The sequence below is a fragment of the Pseudorasbora parva genome, chromosome 12 (assembly GCF_024679245.1).
Source record: "Pseudorasbora parva isolate DD20220531a chromosome 12, ASM2467924v1, whole genome shotgun sequence".
Classification (NCBI taxonomy): domain Eukaryota; kingdom Metazoa; phylum Chordata; class Actinopteri; order Cypriniformes; family Gobionidae; genus Pseudorasbora; species Pseudorasbora parva.
In genome coordinates, this window is record NC_090183.1 from 1,064,485 (window position 1) to 1,078,714 (window position 14,230).

The 14,230-nt window shown below is 39.4% G+C and overlaps 1 protein-coding gene across 1 annotated transcript in view; it reads right to left on the reverse strand.

Moving 5' to 3' along the window:
• The window catches only part of LOC137093804 (neurexophilin-2), a 76,685-nt gene extending 63,108 nt beyond the window's left edge, over window positions 1–13,577 (reverse strand). The window contains exon 1 of the mRNA XM_067458696.1: window positions 13,167–13,577. Coding sequence (XP_067314797.1) covers window positions 13,167–13,220 — 54 coding nt within the window. The 5' untranslated portion in view covers window positions 13,221–13,577. The remainder of the gene's footprint in view (window positions 1–13,166) is intronic.
• Window positions 13,578–14,230: the final 653 nt, after the last annotated feature.

Genomic DNA, 14,230 nt, shown 5'->3' on the forward strand with positions numbered 1-14,230 from the left:
AGAAAGTTCAGAAGGACAGCATTTATTAGAAATATAATCTTTTGTAACATTATAAATGTCACTTTTGATCAATTTAATGCATCCTTGATGATTGCAAATATTAATTCCTCTCTTTTATTATTATTATTATTATTTTTTACCACAAATGTTTGAATGGTCTGCTGGTTTCCACAGAGATATGAACTGTGTTCAACACTGATAATAATCATAATGTGTGTTGATCATCAAATCCTCATATGAGAAAATGACACACACTCTCACACACACAAAGAGTTGTAGTTACAAAAACAATATGAATTCAGTTTCATAATAGTTTATATTATAATCATTATTTCAGAGATATGAGCGAAACTTTTAGGTTTTTACAGCGCCTCTTCAAACACACTGTGTGTTGCACACTTCATTTTGTAGGCTAGGAGTGTAGCTGGGAATATTTCCAAATTGATTCCCATTTAGACATTATAATCTATTAGCATCTCCTCCTCTTTGTCTGGAAGATGTAATGTGCAAGAAGCTTGAGCCAGCAAAACCAACAACTCAACATAACAGTATCATCAGTTACAGGAGTGGAGCCGTGACTGGTGACATGTGCAAATGCTGCGTTGTGCACACACACACACACGCACACACACGCACACACACCCACACACGGACGCACACACGCACACACCCACCCGCACATACACACATACGCACACGCACACACGGACGCACACACACGCACACACGGACGCACACACACCCACACACGCACATATGCACAAACGCACACACACGTACACACGGACGCGCACACACACGCACACACACGCGCACACACGCGCACACACGCGCACACACGCGCACACATGAGAAATCTTTTATTCAAATGCTGCGTTCGATTAGCGCTGATTAATTCGATGACGTTTGGCCTTTTTCAGATCATCTGCGTTATCAATAACTGCACATAAAAACATTGTGTTTCAGAAGAAAGAACAGAAGCACACGGGTCAAGATCAAGGGGTCAAGATCAAGGTCAAGGGGTCATGGGATCAGTGTCAAAGTCGAGGGGTCAAGGGGTCGAGTCCCGGGCACACGAGCACTGATCAAATCTGAAGCGTCTGCCAAATGCATTTAAATGTGAAATACTGTCGCAGTTTTCTGTTTTATTTAACGCATCACCTGCCGTTTCTTTGAGAAATTTACAAGCAATTTCTGAGTGAAAAATGTTTCCACACCGTTTTGTTTCAGTGCAAAAGAGTTCGAGTGTTTCCTCATGCGTGAGGTGACCCAGAACACACACATCCGCTGAGATCAGTGTGTGAGCGCTTCAACAACACGCTTACATTAAACGGAAAAGAAACGATTTTTCCACGTTGTAAATAAAGATTATTGGGTTTACCATTTTTATGATTAAATAGTTCCACTTTATATCATACAAATAAATACAAATGACTAAGAATTGATATAATTACTACTTTTGACACAACTTGTTCATAACACTGATTTGAATATTATAATCTTGTATCATAATGATAAATAAAAAATATAAAGAGAGAAAAAAAGATTAAAAGTAAAGTGCATTTAACGTCAGGGGGTTCATGCATTTCTGAAAAGCGTAATTAAATCATGAAAAGTTAAATTATAGTAAATAAATAAAAACAAAAATTAAATATTTGATTTGCTGGTGCTGTGTGGCCTCTTAATTTCCCGTAATTACTCGGCTCGTGTCATGTTCATGTTTGTGTCATCAGATGTTACAAGTGTGTGTAACTCAACAAAACCTTTGAGAAAAGAAGATTTAAAAATTAAAAAACGGGAATCACGGAGTTATGGATAAAACGGCCATTTTGTGGATATTAAGTAATCAACAAAAAAAAGTACTGATAATTATTTTGAAGTGCAATAATACAAGTATTTATTTTTTCTAATCTGATTATGTAATCCAGATTACATGTAATCACTTACTACCCAGCACCACACATACACACACACACACACACACACACACACACACACACACACACACACACACACACATTCTGCATTTTTACTTTCTCAAATCAACTCACAACTCAGACTCTCTCTCTCTCTCACACACACACACACACACACACTCTCTCTCTCTCTCTCTCTCTCTCACACACACACACAACTCACACTCTCTCTCTCTCTCTCACACACACACTCTCTCTCTCTCTCACCCACACACACTCTCTCTCTCTCTCTCTCACACACACACACAACTCACACTCTCTCTCTCTCTCACACACACACTCTCTCTCTCTCTCTCTCTCTCTCTCACACACTCTCTCTCTCTCTCTCTCTCTCACACACACACACACTCTCTCTCTCTCTCTCTCTCTCTCTCTCTCTCTCTCACACACACACACACACACAACTCACACTCTCTCTCTCACACACACACGCGCGCACACGCATACACGCACACACACGCACACACACACACACACACACACACACACTACCCATCACAGGAAACATTCTGCATTTTTACTTTCTCATAAAAACTCCTCCTGTGTGATTTATAAGCCTTTTGTAAAGTGGGGCCATGGGTAATGTCCTCATATTTCACCCTCTCCTGTAATACCTGTGTCATACCCATGGCATTATACACATTTGTGTCCTGTCACAAAAAACATGCCCACACACACACACACACACACACACACACACACACACACACACACGCACACATCAACACTGGCCACTGTGAGCAGTCACCAACTAACTAATTCTACAGAAATCAAACATATCCCCTAAAATATTGTCAGAAGCTCCTCCTGGTTTGGACAGAGCCAGTGAAGAAGCCGGTGTGATGAAAGGCCGAGTCTGCTGGACGGCCCACAGAGTGAGAGGCCAATTCTGGCACATCTGGACCGGACCGGGCCAATTCTGGCACTCACAGCAGGTCTGATGTGGAGGCCAATGCTTTGGTCCCGCTCCGGGGAGATCTGATCTACCTCTGAAACACACACACTCCTCGGGCAGCAGGGGGCGGGGCCAGGGAATTACGCCACCTGATTGGGTGGTTACCGCACAACTTAGCGTGAGATTGGCTCTGCCGTAAAGGTTGCATTTGGGGAGACAGAAGCAGAGGTTAGCTGAGGAAACCTGGAGCTCATCCTGCAGCGTCTCACCATCAGTCACACAGATGAATAAAGCGGCCGCTGAGAAAGACCTTGGGCAGCTTCGCTTCAACGGGGCTTGTAAACGTCCCCATCATTATTCATTTCTGTATTTTTAACTCAACTTCACATCTTTAAAAAATGTTGCTGTGAACGTGGCGATTTATATCACTTGCCTTGGTCTTTTTTATTGATGAGGTAGACGTTTAATAAATAATGTAATGAACAGAAATCACACTTATGCTTGTTACGCTACAGCTGAAGTGAAGTGACATTATTCCCATCATTATCATTTCTGTATTTTTAACTCAACTTAAAGGGGTGGTTCTGTGTTTTGTTTTTTTCTACAATCTAAAAAAATGCTGGGTTGTTTTAACCCAGCGGTTGGGTTGTTTTAACCCTGCGGTTGGGTTGTTTTAACCCAGCGATTGGGTTGTTTTAACCCAGCAATTGGGTTGTTTTAACCCAGCATTTGGGTTGTTTTAACCATGCGGTTGGGTTGTTTTAACCCAGCGATTGGGTTGTTTTAACCCTGCGGTTGGGTTGTTTTAACCCAGCGATTGGGTTGTTTTAACCCAGCATTTGGGTTGTTTTAACCCTGCGGTTGGGTTGTTTTAACCCAGCGATTGGGTTGTTTTAACCCTGCGCTTTAACCCTGTTTTAACCCTGCGGTTGGGTTGTTTTAACCCAGCATTTGGGTTGTTTTAACCCTGCGGTTGGGTTGTTTTAACCCAGCATTTGGGTTGTTTTAACCCTGCGGTTGGGTTGTTTTAACCCAGCGATTGGGTTGTTTTAACCCTGCGGTTGGGTTGTTTTAACCCAGCATTTGGGTTGTTTTAACCCAATGATCAGGTTGTTTTAACCCAATGATTGGGTTGTTTTAACCCTGTGGTTGTTTTTTTTTAACCCAGCATTTGGGTTGTTTTAACCCAGCATTTGGGTTGTTTTAACCCAGCGATTGGGTTGTTTTAACCCTGCGGTTGGGTTAAATATTTCCTTAAGACAAGCCAATCGCTGGGTTAGTCCATATTTGACCCAACATTGGGTTGTTTTTTTACCCAGATTTTTTTAAAGCGGCCGCTGAGAAAGACCTTAGCCAGCTTTGCTTCAAGAGGGCTTGTAAACGTACCCATTATTTATAATTTCTGTATTTTTAACTCAACTTCACATCTTTAAAGGGGTGGTTCTGTGTTTTTTTCTTCTACACTCTAAAAAAATGCTGGGTTGTTTTAACCCAATGTTGGGTCAAATATGGACTAACCCAGCAAATGGGTTGTTTTAACCCAGCGATTGGGTTGTTTTAACCACGCGGTTGGGTTAAATATTTCCTTAAGACAAGCCAATCGCTGGGTTAGTCCATATTTGACCCAACATTGGGTTGTTTTTTACACAGAATTTTTTTTAAAGCGGCCGCTGAGAAAGACTTTGGCCAGCTTTGCTTCAAGAGGGCTTGTAAACGTACCCATTATTTATCATTTCTGTATTTCTAACTCAACTTCACATCTTTAAAGGGGTGGTTCTGTGTTTTTTTCTTTCTACACTCTAAAAAATGCTGGGTTGTTTTAACCCAATGTCGGGTCAAATATGGTCTAACCCAGCAACTGGGTTGTCTTAAGCAAATATTTAACCCAACTGTGCGGTTAAAACAACCCAGTTGCTGGGTTAGTCCATATTTGACCCAGCATTGGGTTATTTTTTTAACCAGATTTTTTTAAAGCGGCCGCTGAGAAAGACCTCGGGCAGCTTTACTTCAAGAGGGCTTGTAAACGTCCCCCATTATTTATCATTTCTGTATTTTTAACTCAAATTCACATCTTTAAAAAATGTTGATGTGAACGTGGCGATTTTTTTATCACTTGTCTTGGTCTTATTTATTGATGAGGTAGACGTTTAATAAATAATGTAACGAACAGAAGAAATCACACTTATGCTTGTTACGCTACAGCTGAAGTGATGTGACGAGTGCGCTGTATGTATATTTAAAACCTCAGCTGTGCTCCTAAATCATCTGAAATTATATGAACACCAAAGACTAACCAGACATGACTCTTTTATGTAAATCTGAGGTCTGTCTTAAAAGCAACGGTCTATTGACGCAGATTCATACTGACTAAACTCTCATTGGTCAATAACCCGGCTCCACATGACTGTACCGTGCAACAGTCCCCGCCCACTTTTTCCACTCCGAGAGTATTTTGTTTTAATTAATTTCTCATTCAAAAAAGTCTTTATAAATGCATTAAAATCCATAAACAAAGCAATGAGGTGAATCATAAGACTACAATCTCTGATTTAAAGCATAAAAAATAATACACAAATGTACAAGACTGTGTAGCGAGGAAAAGAACTACAAATCCCATGAAGCATTGCCAACAGTATTACTGAATTAAAAACAATGGAGAAATATAAAAATGTTGACTATGTATATAGAAATGAAGTATTTTAAGATTGCAATAATATTTTGAGAGCGTAATTGGAGGAGTTTCATGGGAGAGGGCGGACGAGTTATTTTGTTGCGTTCTCCTTGTTTCGACTCTCTGATTGGTGGAATTTTCATGGGCATCATGGGTAATGTAGTTTTCCCCCACAAATTCATACTGACTGAACTGTCATTGGTCCATAATCTGGCTCCACATGACTGAACCATGCAACAGTCCTCGCCGGTTCTTTAACTCCGGGAGTATTTTGTTTGAATTCCTTTCTCATTCAAAAAAGTCTTAATAAAAGCATTAAAAGCCATGGACCAAGCTGAAAGGTGAATCATTACACTACAAACTTTCATTTTAAGCAGACAAAAAGGGTTCTGTACAAGACTGTGTAGTGAGGGAAAGAACTACAAATCCCATGAAGCATAATAGAATTAAAAACTATGGAGAAATTTAAAATGACTCATTTAAAAATGTTTTAAATGAAGCTAAATGAAGTCCAAGCTACAGGGTGAATCACAACACTACAAACTTTGATTTAAAGAACAAAAGATTGTGTAGTGAGGGAAAGAACTACAAATCCCATGAGGCATTGCCCTAAAAAAGGAGACAAATGTTAATTGTGTATAAAAACAAAGTATTTTAAGATTACTGACAAAAGTGCAAGTATTTTCGTGTTTTGAGAGTGTAGGGCGATTGACTTGATATTCGCGGTGCTTTATGTGAGTGGGCGGGGCTAATGAGCTCTTTTGGCGCGTTCTGCTTGTTTTGACTCTGGTGGAATTTTCTGCACAGCATCATGGGTAATGTAGTTTTTCACCACAGATTACTACTGACTGAACTCTCATTGGTCCATAATCCGGCTCCACATGACTATAGAGTGTGACAGTCCCCGCCCACTTCTTCAATTCCGGGAGAATTTCTTTTTAATTGATTTCTCATTCCAGAAAGTCTTTATAAAAGAGTAACATGAACAGAGCAATGAGATCAATCATAAGACTACAAACTCTGCAGCAAAAAAATAAATAATAATTTATACAAAATGTACAAGACGTGTAGTGTGTAGTGACGGAAGGAACTACAAATCCCATGAATCATTGTCAACAATTTAACTGAATTAAAAACAATGGAGAAATATAAAAAATGTTGATTACGTATATAAAAACTAAATATTTTTTGTATATAGATTATTGCAATTATATTTTGAGAGTGTAATTCGGGGAGCTTCATAGGAGTGAGCGGAGCTAAAGATCTCTTTTGTTGTGTTCTCCTTGTTCCGCCTCTCTGATTGGTGGAATTTTCATGGGCATTATGGGTAATGTAGTTTCCCCCCACAAATTCAACAACTAAGATGAAATAATGCAGGCTAACGGTTTCAACAGAAGCAAATAACATCGTGCTCTGTGAAATACTTGATTCTGATTGGTCAATCGCGCATTCCAGCGGTATGTTATTTCCAGATAACACACACCGCTCATCCGGGTACTACGAGTTATCTTGACCGGTTCTACTTCTGTGCTTAACGCTGGCGCCATCTTGTGGCTTAAACAGCCGTGGGTTACAATGGAAGACTTCAAGGCGTGTTTCCTTTATAAAGTTTTAAATATGGATATTTTTCCCACACAAACGCATCGATTGGAATCAGACGGCTCTATTAACCCATCGGAGTCGTGTGGAGCACGTTATTTGACGGACAGCTGCATTTAATGGACTTCAGAAACAGCTCCAACTACTGCTGGGATTAACGTTAGCCTGGACTTTTGAAATATAACTCTGATTGTATTTGTCTGACAGAAGAATGTCATAAACACCTATAATGACCTGAGGGTGAGTAAATCAGAGGCTTGGGTTCATCTTTGGCTGAACTAACCCTTTCAGCATTCATTCTCAACATTTAGCAGCAATAGATAAAGGCTTAAAGCAGGTTGGAACTGTTTTTCTTCGCGGACGCTTTGCGTAAGAGCTAATAAAATATTTAATCTCAAGACAATATTTTGTGTCTAATTTATTTGAGACTAGTAGCCGTGTAATAAGCGGGATAATGTCCACCCAGCCGGTTGTTATCGCAGAATAAACCCCTTCAGAGTGACGCTCCGCTTCGCCTCGGGGTCCTGATCACTCTGGAGGGGTTTATTCTGCGATAACAACCGGCTGGTGGACATTAGCCCTTACTTAACCCGTGGGGTTTAATCTGGAGTCGGCCCACCCTCTCTAACAGCTCCAGCTCTTCTGGGAAGGCTTTCCTCAAGGTTTAGGAGTGTGTTTATGCAAGACCTAAACCTGATCACTCTGTCGGGGTTTATTCTGCGATAACAACCGGCTGGGTGGACATTATTCGTTACTTAACAACCTTGTAGCTCAGAGTAAAGCTGTCATAAAGCTCCACTGTGTGATATTTTCCCCCATCTAGCGGTGTAAAGGTATACGACCATCCAGTGAATATTCGTTTCTGTTCCTCTCAATTCTGATTTCATTTAACTCCTACGGTGGCCGATTTAGTCCAAGACTAACACGGCTTCCAGTTTGACCTCGTCAATGAGTGCCATCGAGTGTTAAAACGTTAAAAGCGAAGCTTGAATTTACAGGTATGTCCCTCTTTGGCTACTGTACTTTCAAGATGGAGGAGCAACATGGCGACCGGCATTCGAACCCCTCACCCGTATGTGTTTTCAACGGCATATTATAAACTCACGAGAATACTTTATTACTTGAAAGAAGGAAATATACATTAATGAGCACATATATTTTTGAAAGAACTGAGTGTTTTTAGCGAAGAATAAACTAAAAAAGTTACAGTGTAGCTTTAAAGGTTATCGTAAAAAATCTATTTCCATATGCACTGGAAAAAAAAATGGCCATAATTGAACATTTATTAGTGACTGATCACATCTAAAAAAATTTGTTGGCCAAATTGAATTTCTGTGAATTAAACAGCATCAATTCACCGAGTTTCAATTTGGCCAACTGGAAAATGTAGATGTGATCAGTCACTAATAAATGTTCAATTATGGCCATTTTTTTTTTTTTTTTTTACTTCTGGAATCCGACTGTTGTGTCTATATAGAGAACAACCACAGCACTGGCCATTAATCTCTGCGTATGACGTAATCCAGTCTAAATTAAAAATATTAATTTAAGCCATTCATTTTAAGAATAAAAATGACAAAATTTGCATAAATACTTGAATATATTATAAAAATATTTAAACACTGTAAAAAAATACAAAAAAAGTTACATGGTTGCCTTAAAATTTTGAGTTCATTGAAATTAAAATTTTGAGTTAATACAATGAACATTTTTTGAGATTCGACAACCTTTATTAAAATATTATTAAAAGATTGTGTAAGCCTATTGGGTAATTGTGTGTTTTATTTGTGACGACGCAGACAAATTGTGCTATTTTCATGATTTATCACGTTTTATGTAGTTCAGATACAATAATATTTTAAGTTTCTATTTATTAAACAAATTTCCTTCATTGTATCAACTCAAATTTTTAATTTCAATAAACTCAAAATTTTAAGGCAACCAGGTTACTTACTTTTTTAAGTTAAACTTTTTTTTTTTTTTTAAAGTGAAGCGTTGTACACGTTTAGTCATGTTTGAATTATTATAATAACCTGCTTTTTAATTGCAGCTTCTCTGATCACGTCATCAACGATGCTTCATGAGCGGTTGGGTCACGGTTGTGCTCTCCGACACTTCGGCTAATGGCTTTCAGAGTGGACAGATGAATTACTTGTCGTGTCACGCCTGGTTAGGACGCGGTTTAAGTGAGACAAATCCACATAAAGACTTAACTGCTGCATCAATATGAAAACCGCAGCGTAGGGCTTCCCCAATAATTCACTTTAATTGCAGGCTTCAGTCAACTGAGATCTGTTTATTCAGAGCATTCATTAACCTCGAGACTCTGTCAATCAGACCACACATCATCATTAGTGAATAACACACTGATATTCCCTTCAAAGATCCAACAAACCAGTGACGCCATTCAGGAATTACTGCGGTTTAATGCATGCATAAGGATAAGGTGCACACACACACACACACACACACACACACACGCAAAATGACACTTCTTTAGCCTTAAATCATCACCAAATCAGCCATCACACCTGAAAAAATGCTTTTCTTACTTAGTAATTGTCTCGTTTCCAGTCTAAATATCTAACAATTCTTAAATCAAGATGCATTTACTAGATCAGTAAAACGACATGAGATATTTTTTCTTGTTTTGTTAAAAATAAAATTTTGCTTTAATTGCAGATCTGCCAATGGGGTGAGAAAAATAATCTTATTTCTGATTGAAATCTGGTTTCTGAACAGAAATAATATTATTTTTCTCACCCCATTGGCAGATCATTTTGCCTGTTTTAAGCAAAAACTCTCTTCATTTTGATATTTTTCCCCAGAAAACAAGCAGAAATATCTTGTCATTTAATTCATCTACACTGTAAAAAAATATAGTTGGTTTAACTTAAAAAAGTAAGTAAACTGGTTCCTTAAAATGTTGAGTTTATTGAAATAAAAAATTTGAGTTGATATAATGAAGGAAACTGGTTTAATAAATAGAAACTCAAAATATTATTGTATCTGAACCACATAAAACATGTGATAAATCATGAAAATAGCACAATTTGGCTGCGTCATCACAAATAAAACACACAATTACCCAATATGCTTACACAATCTTTTAATATTTTAATAAAGGTTGTCGACTCTCAAAAGATGTTCATTGTATTAACTCAAAATTTTAATTTCAATGAACTCAAAATTAAGGCAACCAGGTGACTTATTTTCTAAATATTTTTTACAGGGTAGTAAATGCATCTTGATTTAAGAATATTTAGAGATTCGGACTGGAAACAAGACAAAATCCTAAATAAGAAGAGCATTTTTTGCAGTCATCTGTCAATCAGAGAGACTTGTGCACTGAATAAAGCCCAGAACATGCCTGCATTAAACACTGCTCTTTAATAGGAACACAATATCCTCTTATCATATCAATCATCAAAGATTAGACATTAAACCCCGCAATAAAGGCAACGACTGCTTTTATCATTAATATGATGGATTACACAAGTAAAGCGGGTGGGGTTTAAAACGGGTGGGTGAGAAGAACCTCCTGCTGGTGAAACTTTTTTTTAAATACATGCAGCTTTGTAAATTGGATCCATTTATTAGCAGCGGATAAGACAGCATTCATTTCACAATGCACTCACACACCGTTCCACTGAGCACACTTATGACATATGAAAACCAGCTTAAAATACTAAGACATTTTATATGCACATCGCATATGAAGGGAACAAACATCAGGAGATGGATTTTACAGCCTCTCGACGTACGTACGCTGCCATAAAAATGTAGGCTAAAGTAAAATATGCTTTAATAATCACTCTAAAAATGAGATTATATTGGACAAAAGTGGAGAAGAGAATAAAGGCATTAATAAAGCGTGCAAGCATAAAAGCCGTATTTCTGTGCTCTGTCTGTAAGATTGTGATTTACAGTCGGGTCGTTATGACATGATCACACTTACAGAGGCTGGTAATGGGATCATCAATAAGATGGCGCTTGCCTTATAAAAATACCCCGAATAAACTGCACACACACACACACACACGTTTGTTTTTGTTACATATGGGGACATTCCATAGGCGTAATGGTTTTAATACTGTACAAACCGTATTTTCTATCCCCTTACACTGCCCCTAAACCTACCCATCACACACACACACACACACACACACACACACACTGCATTTTTACTTTCTCATAAAAACTCCTCCTGTGTGATTTATAAGCCTTTTGTAAAGTGGGGCCATGGGTAATGTCCTCATATTTCACCCTCTCCTGTAATACCTGTGTCATACCCATGGCATTATACACATTTGTGTCCTCATATGTCACAAAAACATGCCCACACACACACACACACACCCAAACCTGGCCTTCTGTGTTTGTGTGATTTAACGCTGATTGTGTGTTTGACTCCTCTGTGGATGATTTTTACACAAGCCAGATCCTAAACAGAAAAGTGTGTCCTTTTCAACACGCTTTTAACTCTCCAGACGGTGTGTGTAAACATCAGATGACGAAACTTCATCATCAAATGTTTTATTTCAGGTAGCCCACATCAAAAGGCCGTCACATTACCTGTCTTCACAAACGAATGATGTTATTATCAGCAGCAGAAGCGTGAGTTCATTTCTAAACAGCCGTTCTCAAGCCAAATAAATATAGAAGTCGCCTTTTTATGGGTTCTTCACAAGCCAGTGAGAGGTGTGTGTTACTGCTCACACACACACACACACACACACACACACACACACACACACACACACACACACACACACACACACACACACACACACACGCCTGTTTGTGAGAGACTTTAATATACGTTACAAAGAACAGACATCATTCTGGGTATGAATGTGAATTATATTTCTGATAGTGCTTCCAAAACACCTCAGTTTGCTCTAATGCACTTTAGACACACACTCTTAGAAGAAAACGTCCAGGCGCTACGTATCTGGAACCAATAAAAGGTTCTATAGAGCCCTTTTTAAATGCCAAAAGGCTTCTTTCTTGTCATTATAGAACCTTTTTAGTTTCTTTGGAGTTGAGTAGAGAACCCAGAACCCTTTTCTCAAGAGTGATGTGAACTCTGCGCTATATAAATATGAATATGAAGAAGGTTGCAAAAGGGCGATGCCATAGCACGACCGTTCCTCGTGTTGTGGAGAACCTTTAGTGATTATTCACCGGTGCAATTATAGAAACTTTGTTTAGAAGAGCTTAAGCTAATTATATCCTCAGATGTTGAGGATAATCAAAAACATAAATAAAATGAAAACGTCACCCTGGGTGAAAGGATCTCGGTCCTCACTCTGGTGCTTTGAGTCTCGATTATGCACAATGTGTGTGTGAAGATGGTTTATCTTACACTATAGTATAATATACTGCAGGAATAGATAGGGTGGGCTTCAGCTCGTTAAATCTTAACACAGTAAAGCGCACGCTCCCTAAACCTGATAGAGTGATACGCAAGTAAAAAAATCAACCCTTCAGCTGTGTTGTTTTTAACAATTATACACTCTAAAAATGCTGGGTTAAAAACAACCCAAGCTGGGTAATAGACAAACCCAGAATTTGGGTTGTTTGAATGGGTCCATTCACTGGGTTCAAACATCCCAAATTCTGGGTTTGTCCATTTTTAACCCAACTTGGGTTGTTTTTAACCCAGCATTTTTTAGAGTGTAACTTCAGCGCATGCATTACGCATTTTTTTAAATTTGCATCGCATCTCAAGCTTCCAGAAATCACGCGCAATTGCTGATTTGCATCGCATCACACAGTGCTTGATCTCAAGTTTCACTCTAAAAAATGCTGGGTTAAAAACAACCCAAGCTGGGTAACGGACAAACCCTGAAATTGGGTTGTTTGAACCCTAGTAAATGGACCCATTCAAACAACCCAATTTTGGGTTGTCCATTTTCAACCCAACTTGGGTTGTTTTTAACCCAGCATTTTTTTTTTTTTTAAGTGTACAGAAATCACGCGCAATTTACAGATGCAAAACTCATAGAAACGAGCTTCAAACCTTTCTCAGAATCCATTGGAGGAGCAGCAGAAGGCTCCAGCAGAGCAGCCTCATCGCACCGGTCCTGGAGAACACTAGTCCCGTTGAGTGAACATAAACCGGACACACACGACCGACCCAAAAGCATCCGCGGGGGAAGAGCTCGCGGCAGACTGGAGCTGTACGCCCGCGCTCTTGGAGTTATCTCGGCGACGCGGAGGCTCAGCTCTCGGAGTCCTGCTGGGCATTAGTGGAGTGAACATCCATTCGCGGCTCTCGGGTGTTACGGAGGTGAAAAGTTGGTGTTGGGAACAAACGGTGGCAACTTCTGCTGTCAGCTGGCGCCCACTGCCCTCATTACCGCGCCCGATTGGCGTTTAAAAAAGAAACTGTGTTGCGTTCTCTCACTCGAAAGCGCGCGCGCAGTGTAGACTTTGCGCGCTCTCTCTCTCTCTCTCTCTCTCTCTCTCTCTCTCTCTCTCTCTCTCTCTCTCTCTCTCTCTCTCTCTCTCTCTCTCTCTCTCCAGCTGAACGTGTGAATATCGATTTCAAAAGCCAACAGGTCAACAACCTCTCATGCGTAAAGCAAAAAATTGCAACAACAAAAAAAGTGCTTCAAGGTGTAAAAAACTGTATCCTGGTGCACTTTGGGTGTAGGGACGATCCAAATCACTATATATCAGACCAAGCCTAAATTAAATATAAAAAGCCTTTATTCCATCATAAAACCTTTTTAAAAAGTATTTTGTTACATCCGCGCGAGGTGCCAAAAGTTGCCACACCTCATCATATCCCCATTACTGTTATTTTGCATTGAGTAAAAAGTTTTCCTGAGCTTTAGACACAGAAAACATTGTTCCAATTTGACCAGAAAGCGGTGTGGAAAGAGCCTGGAGAGTGCGCGTCTTTAGAGTGCATGTTTGCATCTGATCTCGGTGTTAAAATGTGAAACGCGCGATCTGTGCCGAGAGCACACACACACACACACACACACACACACACTGGAACAGAGAGAATGCATGCAATCTTGCACGGATGGGAGAGGAAATTCAGGAAAATCACACACACTAACAATTCCGCGACGC